We start from the raw sequence: 13,889 nt of genomic DNA, 5'->3' as shown, positions 1-13,889 counted from the left end.
TAAAGTTGTGTTATACACATTGGTTTCACTTAGTTTGGGGTTAGAAGAATGTTTTCTTTGGTTTCAGTTTGCATGGGTTCATGAAGCCTGAGTTTTGCTTTGGGGGTAAGTTGAATCTTCAAACTCTTAAAATGAAGCTCATTGGATACCAGTGCTTCCCATTTGTGTAATGCAATTACAGTCTTTTCACCATAAATTGGCCAAAGTTCACTCATAAGGTTCTCAAACCTCAGAAAGCACCTAATCTGCATTTCAAGTTTGTAATAACTGAAATCAGCTGTTACCACTCAAAAAAGAAATCTTGGAGTCACTCTGGATAATTCTCTGAAAACATCTGCTGAATGTGCAGCAGCAGTCAAAAAAGCTAACAGAATGTTAGGAGCCATTAGGATACTATAAATAATACAATAAATATAATAATGTCACTAAATAAATCCATGGTAAACCCACACCTTGAATAGTGCATGCAGTTCTGGCTTCCCCGTCACAAAAGAGATAAATTAGAATTGGAAAGGGTACAGAAAAGAGCAACAAAAATGATTAAGGCTATGGAACAGCTTCCTGTGATGTTGCACCCCATAATGCTTTGTAGAAATATGCTTCTGAGTGTAAATATGACATAACTGGAATATGTTTTATACTAGATATGCCATGTAACATATCTCTGCAAAGGTTATGATCTACTGAATGTATTCATTCTATTTGTATGCATGTGTCATTTTTGTATTCGAAGTTATGAATATTGGCTATGTACTTGTTTGATTTTAAGTAGCCTCAGTGAAGCATTTGGTCAGCTTCTTGAGAAAAGACTATTTTCAGTAAGTGCCCAATCAAGAAACACTTAAGTTGAGAATGGACTTTGAGAGAGACCAATCCACATCTGAGCTTTCCTGGGAACGTTCAAACTGACATGTAAGCAATGGGGTCGGCCTGTAAAGAACTAAATCATGCATGGACATGTGACTTGCCCATGTGACTCCAAAACTCCATCTTGTAGCTGTGATTCTGCATAGGAGAACACAAGGGGTTTCCACCCACACGAGAGACTATATAAGGCCCTGGGAAACTCCTCCATTTTATCTTCAGCTGGCTCAAGAGATAGCCTCTCCACCCCAAAGGATGCCTGAAAGAAACAAAGAACAGTAACTACAGGGGGGTGAGTGACTGCTGGACCCAGACTAGGAGGAAGTCAAGTCTGTAAAAGAAGCTTATTGGAACATCTCTGAGGGTGAGATTTACCTGCATTTAGTTTCTTACTGTATTAGGCTTAGACCTGCATGTTTTTGTTTTATTTTGCTTGGTAACTTACTTTGTTCTGTCTGTTATTACTTGGAATCACTTAAATCCTACTTTTTATGTTTAATAAAATCACTTTTTACTTATTAATTAACCCAGAGCAAGTATTAATACCTGGGGGAGCAAACAGCTGTTCATATCTATCAATGTTATAGAGGGTGAACAATTTATGAGTTTACCCTGAATAAGCTTTATAGAAAGTAAAATGGATTTATTTGGGATTTGGATCCCATTGGGAACTGGGTATTTGGGTGTTGGAGACAGGAGCACTTCTTAAGCTGTTTTCAGTTAAGCTTGCAGCTTGTGGGGGACATGGTTCAGACTTAGATCTGTGATTGCAGCAGGCAAGCGTGTCTGGCTCAAACAAGGCAAGGTAGTGAAGTCCCAAGCTGCCAGGGAAAACGGGCTCAGAGGTAGTCCCAGCACAGTGGTGCAGTGGGAGGTGCAGTCCCAAAGGGGTTTCTGTGACCCAACCTGTCACACTTCCATATGAGGAGAGGTTAACAACACTGGGACTTTTCAGCTTGGAAAAGAAATGACTAAGGAGGATATGATAGAGGTCTATAAAATCATGAATGGCATGGAGAAAGTGAATAAGGAACCATTATATATTCCTTCACATAACACAAGAATCAAGGGTCACCCAATGAAGTTAATAGGCAGCAAGTTAAAAACAAACAAAAGGAAGTACTCCTTCACACAACGCACAGTCAACCAGTGGAACTTGTTGCCAGGGGATGTTGTGAAGGCCAAAACTATAACTGGGTTCGAAAAAGAGTTAGATAAATTGATAGAATATAGTTCCATCAATGGGTATTAGCTAAGATGATCAGGGATGCAACCCCATGCTCTGGGTATCCCTAGCCTTTGACAGCCAGAAGCTGGGAGTGGATAACAGAGGATGGATCACTCGATGATTGCCCTGTTATGTTCATTCCCTCTAGGGCACCTGGCATTGCCCCTATTGGAAGACAGGATGCTGGCTTAGATGGACCATGGTCTGACCCCAGTCTGGCTGTTCTTATGTATGTCACACAGTTTTGGGTGTTTGATGTGAACTGTTTGCCCAGCTCTAACAATCACATTCTTTTGCTGGGACAAACCAGGTGTGATTATTGTGTAAGATACATATTCTACACATTACTGCTGCCAGGCATCTTCTCTGACCTCACGTTCACTGTTTCTTTGCCTGATCTTTCTTATATCTGATGTTCCGAGAAAGAGGAAAGGGAATGGCAAGTATTCTGCCTTTGTAGCTGGCAGGACAAGACCAGAGGAACACAAAAGAAATAATAAATATCTAGATAAGAATGATGTGGCCTATTTGTTACTAAGGGAAGTAATGTAACTGTCTTGTAGATAGCTGTTTGGAGGGGCTTGCCACCACTCTTCCTCAGGCCTTCTACTGCCACCTTCACCAGTAAATCAAATCTGACAGAAGTTCCGCAGACACAAATTTTCCAGTGGGTTACATCCCATCTCTAGGGGATTTAAACAGCTACCCAGTTATTAAACCCCAGCACATATCACTGCTGCGGGTCAACTATTAAAGTTCAGCAATGAAGCTGTGCTCTTTGTTCAGTTAATCTTAGTGTTGTGCTAGTTACAATGCACAGCAGTGGGAACATCTTTATTTACAGATCATTACAGAGACAAGCTCTGCCGTAACAAGCAGAAATATTTGTTTTTCTTGAGTGTTTTCACAGTATTTGGTCAAGTAAAAATTATGCAGCTACCTGCTGGGTGGACTATGAAAGAGAAAAGAAACAAAACAGGGCAAAGGAAACGCTGAGGGAAAAAGACAGAGAGAAGCACAAGAGGCAAACTGCTGAGCTAATAGCACTAAGAGGAATACACAAAAGAAAGATCCAGGAAAGCAGCTCTTTAAATAACAATTTCAGCTTTTGAGAATTATAAATGTTAACAGGGCACCCCCTGCCCATTGCCCTTCTACCCCTGACGCCAAGGTGGAAGTGCAGGAACTGGTGTAGCCCACCCGCTGTATGCTTTCTGGGGACTCCCTGGCACCAGGGAATCTCCAGCATGGGAAATGCAGATAGTTTCTGCTCCCTTTGCACTTCCTGAGCTCTGGTGTCATGAAGCAGCTTTAATGCACGCACAATCCCAGCAGGGGAATCCCCAGGTGATGTAGAATCAGTGTAGGGGTTTTTACAAGAGAGCTCTATATCTGTGTATCTGGAAATAGTTAACGGATAAGGTGCTGGTAGATGGTGCTCATGAATATGTAGTGTAGTTTCTGGATTTTGTAGGACCAATAAAACTTTTTCTTGGGCACTGCAAATGGTTTTCTCTGTGCAGCTCTTTATGTTGGCTCTTAACAAAGGGTGTATTATAGGCATAGCTTGGGGTGAGGGAGCATGGCCACAGCACCATTGTATTCTGGCAATCCCAAGCTGCTAGACTGGTCCTTTGGGGGCTGTTGCAGCCTGGCATAACGTAGAGCAGCTTTGAGACTGCTCTAAGTTGTGCTGGAGGCCAAACCAAGTCTCTATTGGCCCCAGGATCAGGTAGGGGTGTATGTGTGCCTGTGTGTGTCTGCCTCAGCTGTATGGGGGGGGGGGGGTGTCCTCAGCTGTGTAGGGTGTGTGTGTATGCGTGCCTCAGCTATGTAGGGTGCTGCACAACCCTCTCAGCATTGACTGCTATGCTGGGAAGATTAGGGTCATAGCCACATTTTGGCTGCCTCATGAGCAGGTGCACAAAGGTGTGGATAAGGGTGTCCCTTGGTCTTCACACCACGATTTTACATGCACGCAAGAGAAGCTACATGTCTCTTTTTGAAACTCAGGAATATTGGATATTCGCCAAGTGAGTGATCAGTTTAAGTCCCAATCATTTTATTTCATTGAATGTTATATTAACTTTATCCTGTGCATACACCTTGATGTGATATCAGCAGTATAGTATTACTGTTTGCCTTCAGAACTGCTTTCTGCTCCTTATTCCCTACCCTTCCCTTTTCAAGATGATTTCCTTTTTGCTATTCTCTTCACTCGTCCAGCCCTATGCAATTGTTGTTTTTCTCTAGGAGACACCCACAGTGTAGGAACTACTTTTTTTTGTACAAGGGCTGGTCCACACTAACCCCCCACTTCGAACTAAGATACACAACTTCAGCTATGTGAATAACGTAGCTGAAGTCGAAGTATCTTAGTTCGAACTTACCGCGGGTCCACACGCGGCAGGCAGGCTCCCCCGTCGACTCCGCGTACTCCTCTTGCAGAGCAAGAGTACCAGCGTCGACGGCGAGCACTTCCGGGATCGATCTGGGATCGATTTATCATGTCTAGACAAGACACGATAAATCGATCCCAGAAGATCGATTGCTTACCGCCGGACCCGGAGGTAAGTATAGACGTACCCAAAGAGATAGAGTGGGCTTATCCTAAATGGTAGAGAATTTACAAGAACAATGAAGAGCTACTAATTAATTACATGTACACAGACAAGTTCAATGGAGGAGCAAATTACATGACACTTCCCATTTAGAAGAGGATACTTGACTCTCACTCTTATAAATATGACCTAAGGAAGGACTCAGGGTGGAGTATGGGAAATGTTAGAGAAGGTCGGTGAGGTAATATCTTTTACTGGACCAACTTCTGTTGGCGAGAGAGACAAGCACCAACAGAATTTGGTCCAATAAAAGACATTACTTCACTCACCTTGTCTCTCTAATATCCTGGAATCAACACAGCTACAACACTGCATATGGGAAATGTTGTCTCTTTAATTTTCTTCTGTTTGCAGTAGTAATTTATTTATGATGTAAGTGTTCAGCCTTTGCTGCCTGGTCCCTTGCATGTCATAGCCCCTTTTAGATGTTTTAGTGATATGACGTGGTCCAAGAAATTTTACACTGACTTATCCCATGTGGCATGCTTACAGCTAAGTTGGAATCCAAACTTCCAACTCTTATCCCAGTTTCGGTGTCACTCTAGATGTGACACAAAAAGGCATTGCTTGACAGATTTCACCTTATTCAGAACTGAGCAGCCAGATTACTTATCAGGGTATGATGAGCCCACCATACCATCTCTGCACAAGAATATCTGTATTGTTTTTTTTATAGGGCTTTGTGTTATGAGATGCTGCTTATAGACTTCAAGGAACTGCACAGGATAGGTTCATTCAGTTATTCTGCATTTGCTAAACCCATACAGTACCAGCTATATACATTCTTCAGAGCAGGAGTTGCTTGTTATACTATCATTTAAAAGCTGTCCTGAGTCTGGAGCCTGGGCTCCTGTGATGAAGCCGGAGCCTGGACTCATATGCTACTTGAATCTCTCATTGTCTGCAAGATTACAGTAAAGATTATTTGGTAATTATCTTTTGTGGTTCTTTCATTCTAAAGGCAAGAGAACATCACATGTCAATGACACCTTTGTATACATGTTTTTATTACATTTTTTAATGGAAACAAAACAAAACAAAAAAACCAATACTGCAGACTTCCCAACAGTCCCAGATTTTGCAAGACTGTCCTGCTTTGACCCACAAACCCCCATCCAGGTTGAAGCAGAACATTTCCAGTATTCAGAGTGGCCCAGAGGATTGGCCCATCCACCTCTCCATAGATTGGTGTCTGCAGCTCAGTTAGCCACTTGAAGGGTTGGGAGGTGTACACCATTGCCTTCTGCCAGATGGCTCATGTACTTAAAAGTTGAGCACATGCATAATGTTTGCGGGGAGCTTTTAGGGATGATATAAGGGCCTGTGACCTACAGTATTTTATTTTTAGGTATAAGAGTTTCAGTGTCTCACCCTTAATTGCATGTCTTCAGGGGTGCAGGAACAATTTGTATAGCGGGGGTGCTGAGAGCTATTGAACCAAACTGTAAACCCAGTATATACTGGAAACCACTTCAAGCCAGGGGGTGCAGCAGCAATCCCAGTTCCAGCACAGATGCATGTATTTATTACTGGGCTTGTGGGCCCTGGGGAGAGTCCAGAGGCCACAGCATTATTTAGGGGGATGGGGCAAACCGTACAAGCAAACCAGGCAAGAGCCCTGAGCAGGGGCAGAAGGAGCTGGGGGAAGCAAGTCAACCCCTCTCCATGAAGAATCCCACGTGGGGCGGGGGGGGGGGGGAAGGGAGAGAGAGGGAAGTCTCCCCCCCTCCCCCCAACTAGGACAGAGCTGCTGCCCGAAGCACCTATTCTCCAGCCAGGGGGGGAAAGCACACGAGCCTTGCAGCGCATGCGTAGAGGAGATGGGCCAGGGGCGCCAGAGAGGGGGGCCCTCGCACGTGACGGAGGCTCTCGTGGGGTTCTCTTAAAGGGCCAGGAGGCGGGTCCGACCGCTCCCCCCGCGGAGGGTCCGGGTTCTCTCTAGCGCTGCGGCTACTGCGCCCCCTCCCCGCCTGTGCCCTCGCGCTGGGTTAGGGGGCAGCAGCGAGCCGCGCGGCGGGGCCTGTGGGCGGCCGGGCCGGGCGCTGTGCCCAGCTGGTGTGCGCCGCTCCGCAGGTACCGGGGCGGGCCGGGCGCCCCTCCTAACCCGGAAGCGGTGAGGGGAGCCGGGACATGGCCGCTGCCTGCTACTGTCTCCGCGCCGCAGCCGGCATGGCCCTGCCCGGGGGGAGCCGAGGCTGAGCCCGCTCCGCGGCCGGACGCCCTTCAGCGAGGGTCTGCCGGGGGGGTCGATCCGCTCGGGGCTGTGTGTGGCGCTGCCGGGCTCTGGGGGGCCGGGGTCTGGGGACCGGTTGCAGTTGGTCGGTGTTTGGGGTTGGGCTCCACTGAGGGGCTGCAGGATTGGGCCAGGCACTGGGTGCAGAGCTGGGGTGGTGCGTTGAGGTTATTGTGAGGAGTTGCGTTTGGTGGGTTTTTTTTGGGGGGGGGGATTTTTTTTGGTGGTTTTAGGGGGGGGGGGTCTTATTTGAGGGGGATTAGCTTTTAATTTCTGGTTTTGGGGAGCTGCACTGAGACAGATGTAGATTTGGGGGGCTTGATATATATATATATTTTTTTAGGCGCTCCAGAGCAACCTGGGCTGTGTGAAATGACTAGGTGATTTCAGCCCATTTGGGGGGGTTGGATTTATTGTAGTAGATTTTGAAGGAGGGTTGCACTTGATTTATATTTTGCATTCCCTCCCCCCCACACACTAGGTGGATTTCTTAGATTTGGAGGGCTGGATTGGTTCTGGTGGCTTACAGTTTTGGTGGGACAGTTGCATTTTGCATTTTGGGGGTGTTGCTCTCGCAAGGCTGAGAGTGGGTTGCTGTGGGTGGACTCTGAATTTTTTTCCCCCAGTGTGGGTAAATTTTTCTCCAGCGTCGCTGATGCCAGAACAAGGCCCCAGAATGAACGGTTTCTCTCTGGGCGAGCTGTGCTGGCTGTTCTGCTGCCCACCTTGCCCTAGCCGCATTGCTGCCAAGTTGGCTTTCTTGCCCCCGGAGCCCACGTATACAGTGCTGCAGCCTGAGCAGCAGCAGCAGGAGGCTGGGGCTGCAGCAGCAGGGTCTGGGACCCCAACAGGAACGGGCAGCTGCAGTCTGCACTTGAGTGAGCGGGCGGACTGGCAGTATTCACAGCGGGAGTTGGATGCCGTAGAGGTTTTCTTTTCTCGCACATCTCGGGATAACAGGCTGGGGTGCATGTTTGTGCGCTGTGCCCCTGCCAGCCGGTATACGCTGCTCTTCTCGCATGGCAATGCTGTGGATCTGGGCCAGATGTGCAGCTTCTACATTGGCCTTGGCTCTCGCATCAACTGCAACGTCTTCTCCTACGACTACTCTGGCTACGGGGTGAGCTCAGGCAAACCCTCTGAGAAAAACCTGTATGCAGACATAGACGCAGCCTGGCAGGCCCTCAGGACAAGGTAAATTGGTGTTGGGGACAAGGTACCAGAGCATGGCTCTTGGCCTGCTAAGGAATATGAGTATTTCTGCATACAGCTCTCACCCTGTTAAACTCAACATCTGTATACTTAACCTGCTAAAGGGTGGGAGGAAGAAGTCTGTATACACTTCTTAACCTGGTAAGACCTGTCTGTTGGTTTTTTTTTATGGCCCTTCAGGGGCACCAGCAACAGTCACATGAGGAACTGCATGGCTTGGATTGGTAATGAGATTTTGCTTATTGGGTCTTCTCTATATGTGGGATACAGTCATCAGTAGCCAACAACCGATGTAGCCACACCACTGTCTACTTCCATTGATAAAGGAAGCTGTAATGTGCACTGGTTGAGCTTATCCCAGCTTGACACCAGGTTGAGCTCAGTGGCTGCAAATCACAACTTTGTCTATGATTGGGGTTTGCACTGGTGCACTTACAACATTTGTTGGCCAGCAGTGGCTGAATTGGGGCTAATTCCACATATAGACAAAGTTTGGGTAACAAGTTTGAATGTAGATCAGGTTAGTGATGACCAAAAAAACAGTAACCATCTGATGGGAATTAGAGGTTGGGAGTCCCCATGTTCCATGCAAACTCTATAACATAGGCCTTCCTCTTTAGCAGTAGGGCAGGAGAGGAGAGGACAACTCAGAGCTGAATTCCCTGCCTGGCAGCCTGAGGTCTTGCATCCTCCCAGAGCAACCTGGCCAATGTGAAATGAGTAGGTGATTTCAGCTGATTTCCTGGGGGTAGGTGACCACCTCACAAACCATCACCAGATTTACTACTAATTGAATCTCCCTGTTTGCAGATGGAGCATCCAGGGATTAAATAGACATGGAGTCCAAACTATCCCCTTGCCTCTGGCAGTGACCTGTCTGGGTCAAGTTTGAAGCATGTTGTTGGGTGGGAAAGTAGGTGTAGGAAAGCCTACTCTTTTGCTGTATGTATTGTACCTGTTGTTTGGTGGGTTAACTGAGTTGAGTTTCCAGGGCTCTCGGACAACTCTTGAGAACACTGGAACTGCTTGAAAAATTGAGTTAGTTAATTTGTAAAGAACTACCTAGGGCATGTGACGTTGCCTAGTGTAATGAAAGAAAGGATCAAATATGTTGTAATACTTAGGCACATGGTGGATAAGATCTAAGGGAGGAGAAGTGCTATATAAGAGCCAAGTGTTAAGGTGACTGATTTGTTTTCCCCTCTCTAGCCCCACCTTTAATATTGTCTAAATCAAACTTGAAAAATTGCCATGAAAACTTACCAATCTAGGAACGCATTCTCTTTGTCCATTCTTCTAGATTGAAAGACTAAATATTTTACTTGCCACTTAAAAATGATTTGCTTCAAGTGAATAGAATTTTACAAGACTGATCTAAACCTGTTTTGTGGATTTATTTTACCCACAGGTAAAAGTGCTGCTTTCTTTCTTTATTTCCTAAGGCAGACAAGGTGATACTTGTTCAGTGAAGGAGGATGCTCCTTGTTGTGTGTTTGTATGTTCCAATTCTTAACATTACATTAACAGATTTAGACTTTATAATTGTCACGGCTCTCAGGAGTCAAAATAAATGTTATAATCAATGAAGTTGGTGCCTTATTGACACATGTTGATTCTGGCCATGGAGATTTACATGATTCTGACAGAGATATGTATTCTTAAATGTGTGTGCTTGTGTGTACATTGACTCACTGCTGGTGAGGAGGACGTTTTCCCTAGTAAATGTATCTATTGATGATGCCAGCTAAGGGATCAGTTGCTACAGAATGTAAGCTTTTATCTTTTTAAAAAATCTCTCGCTTCCTAGTTGTAAAGAAAATCTTTTAAATAGGAACCAGCACAAAATTGTCTTCCTGAGCCTGCAGACATTACCTCATATATTTTCTAAGCAGCATATTAAAATTAACAAGATTCTGCTAGTTTCACAGCCTCTATTCAGAATTTCGGGCAGCATTACAACTGAGACGCAATATCTGTAAGTGCTTTCATTATAAAAATGCAAGCCTGACCCATAATATGTTAAAATACATGTGTTATACTTGAACACTATACCATTACAGTAATATTTAAGACTCATTTGGACCTGGTTTTGTGTCAGTAAAACTGCTCCAATGGAATCTGTGTATGCTTTGATTTCCACCTTAAATTCACAGTACTTAGACATATTATGAGGTGCAATGCTAAATTAAGTCATGTCCTGAAATATGTGGAAAAGTGCCTCTTGCTAACAAGGCCACAGGAAGCATTTAGGTGTCCCTATAAGTTTTTCTGAGTTCACCGAAGACACCCTTAGAATCTTCAGCTTGAAATGTTACAGATCTGGAAGAGTCATTTGTTGCCTGTGACTGCCAGTGTTGGTGACATCCAAGAAAGAAGTATTCAGGATGTCTCTAATTAGCCTGAAGGATAGACATGGAACCCAACGATGATTTTGATAATAAAACCAAACATTTTTGTTTAATAACCCAGGCCTCTGCGTGACTGCAAGAGGGGAATGTTTAGTACATTTCTGAATTTTACTCAATCTTAGTTTCACAGTTCCCCTGTAAAGTACTACTAATTTTAGTAAAGTTAATACACCTCTACCCCGATATAACGTGACCCAATATAACATGATTTCGGATATAATGCGGTAAAGCAGCGCTTGGGGGGGGGGGGGGGGGGAGAGGCTGCGCACTCCGGCGGATCAAAGCAAGTTCAATATAACGCGGCTTCACCTATAATGCGGTAAGATTTTTTGGCTCCCGAGAACAGCGTTATATCGGGGTAGAGGTGTACTGATTTTATCAATATGTATTTAATATTACCATCAGTAGTCAGGCAAGACTGGCATTAATTCTTAATTGGAGTGTGTGGGAACGGTTCTCTTTACCCCTATGTATTTGTACCATGCTCATTGAGCTGTTGAACGTGTATACAACGAATTTATATTAACAAATTGTATTTTAATATTTTGTCTGTAATAGGCAATGGATAGAAAATAAACCATATGAAAAGTAGTTTTAATATGTGTTCACTAGCCGCTATTTGTAAATATACCGGAGTTCCTATAGTGAGTGTTGCAACTGTGCATATCGGGGTTCCCAACTATATAATAATTTGAATATTAATGGACCTGATCTTGGAACACAAACCTGTCAATTCTCAAAGTGATAACTGGGAATTCTTAAGTAATCTATAGATCACACTACATAAGCACCTCAACTTTTATTAATTCTTTACTCTGTACATGAACTAGAACAGTGTTTCTCAAACTGGGTTCTGTGACTCTCGGGGTCTGTGAGGGTATCTCGGGGGTCCGCAGGCTCCACTGATCAACTTCTCCCCCTCCCTCCCAGTGCTCCCTACCTGCTTTGGTTCTGCGTGGCTCCTGGAAGCGTCTGCCAGGTCCTGCAGACTCTAGAGCATGGGGGGCCAGGGAGGCTCCACGTGCTGCCCACACCTGAGTGCTAGCTCTGCAGCTCCCATTGGCCGGGATCCACGACCAATGGGAGCTGCGCAGGTGGCACCTGCGGGCACGAGCGCAGCATGCGGAGCCTCACTGGCTGCCCATGCGCCATGGGGCTGCAGGGACCTGGCAGCTGCTTCCTGTGAGCTGCTGTAAGCGCCGCTGGGACCCCAAACCCACTTCCACACCCCAACCCTCTGCCCCAGCCCAGAGTCCCCTCCCACACCCAAGCTGTCTCCCGGAGCCTGCACCCCCTGAACCCTCAGCCCTGAGCCTGCTTCTGCACCCCAAACCCCACATCCCCGGCCCCATCCCAGAGAACACCCACCCCCAGCCGGAGTCCTCACCCCTCCCCTGCACCCCAACCCCCTACCCCAGCCTGGAGCCACCTTCTGTATCCCAATCCCCTCATCCCTGGCCCCATCCCAGAGCCTGCACTCCCAGCCGGAGCCCTCAGCCCCCTCCGTCACCCTTACCCCAGCCCGGAGCCCCCTCTAGTACCCCAACCACCTGCCCCAGCCCAGAGCCTGAACCTCCAGCCGGGACTCTCAGCCACCTCCCATACCCCAATCCCTGCCCCAGCCCTGAGCTCCCTCCTGGAGCCCACCCCCCTCATCCCTGGCCCCACCCCAGAGCCTATATCCCCAGCCATAGCCCTCACCGTCACCCCCCCACACACACCCCAACCCCCTTCCTCAGCCCAGTGAAAGTGAGTGAGGGTGGGGGAGAGCGAGTGACAGAGGGAGGGTGGATGGAGCGAGCGGGAGGCGGGGTTTTGGAGAACAGTCAGGGCAGGGGCGGGGCTTCGGCGAAGGGGTGGGACGGGGTCCCCACTTTTTTTAATCAAAAGGGTGGGCCTCGGTTTGCTAAAGTTTGAGAACCACTGAACTAGAAGATATATTAATCTGTCATTTTTTAAAATATAAAAACATCTAATCTCTGAGCTGGAGGTAAGCAAAATACACCGGACCCTTGCTAGAACGCGGGATTTGGGATCCATGCGCTGTGCTGCGTTAACGCGGGGACCGTGTTAAAATGAATTGCAATTAAAGTAATTAAATTTGGGATCCATGGCCACGGCCGTGTTATATGCGAATTTGCGCTATATAGACGCACGTTCTAGCGAGGGTCCGGTGTATGATGGATAAAAATTACAAATTGGATTTTTTTAATTTAAATTAAATACAGGTTTTTAAAAATAAATCTATTTAAAATTAAATTAGAAATTACGACAACCTATGTTAGATTATAATGTTAAGACTATTAAAATAATTTAAATTAAAATAATAATATTAAGCAGTACATGTTCGTTGCTGAAGTTTTAAAGAAAGTCAAAGCGCTGAACTTTTGGAAGTCAGTGGCTAAGCACCTCTAGCCATTGTTACAATTAAAGTTCTGAAAGGATTTCTATTATAAACTCATTTTAATGGATTAATTTATTTTTAAACATCTGCATAGGCTGAAGCATGGGGGCTGCTGTTTTTAAGCTTATAAATGGAGAAAAATTGATCAGTATTTCCGATTATTTTGCTTCAGGGTGGATTGGTTTAAATGTAAGAAATTTAAATCACTGATTTTTAATCATGATTGAAATAAGCAGGCAGGGATCCTTGATTTTAATAATCAATTTTAATCTTGTTTTGCCATTTGTACTTTTTAGGTATTTTCCTAAAGAGAGGCTGATTTTCAATGGCTGGTAACCATTAAAACATGTTGATTTGCAACTAAATATAGCCTTTACACTTAACTTGGTGCTTCTTTTTGCTAATCAGCATACGCTATATTGATGCACATTTATTTAAGCAACTACACCTCTACCCTGATATAACGCTGTCCTCGGGAGCCAAAAAATCTTACCGCGTTATAGGTGAAACCGCGTTATATCGAACTTGCTTTGATCTGCCGGAGCGCACAGCCCCGCCCCCCCGGAGCGCTGCTTTACTGCGTTGTATCCGAATTTGTGTTATATCAGGTCGCATTCTATCAGAGTAGAGGTGTATATAGCTTAAATTACGTTTTTATAGATTCTTAATTTTTACATTTTTATGTTAAAAAATGGTGAACGGTGCATTTCTTACTAGATGACTGATTTTGTTTACTTGTGATTTGTGTCAAGTTTGTTTTGGAAATTTGAATTCAACAAACAGTGCACAAAAATGGCATTTTAAAATTGTTTATTGACTAAAACTACTTCAAATGTGCTGGATACATTCAAAAGTTTATCAAAAAGTACATCAAAACATATTTTGCATTTTAAATTAACTGTTTTATTAAACACAGTAT

At 45.2% G+C, this 13,889-nt stretch overlaps 1 protein-coding gene across 1 annotated transcript in view; it reads left to right on the top strand.

The window, feature by feature from the left end:
* Positions 1-7,196: 7,196 nt before the first annotated feature.
* ABHD17C (abhydrolase domain containing 17C) overlaps positions 7,197-13,889 on the top strand; it is a 52,494-nt gene continuing 45,801 nt past the window's right edge. Inside the window, exon 1 of the mRNA XM_024193930.3 lies at positions 7,197-8,140. Within this exon, the coding sequence (XP_024049698.1) occupies positions 7,602-8,140 (539 nt within the window). The 5' untranslated portion in view covers positions 7,197-7,601. The remainder of the gene's footprint in view (positions 8,141-13,889) is intronic.

The sequence above is a fragment of the Terrapene carolina genome, unplaced genomic scaffold (assembly GCF_002925995.2).
Source record: "Terrapene carolina triunguis isolate 2854851 unplaced genomic scaffold, T_m_triunguis-2.0 Scaffold67, whole genome shotgun sequence".
NCBI classification, from domain to species: Eukaryota; Metazoa; Chordata; order Testudines; family Emydidae; genus Terrapene; species Terrapene triunguis.
The sequence above is the reverse complement of the archived record's forward strand: the minus strand, read 5'-3'. Positions and strand labels throughout refer to the sequence as shown.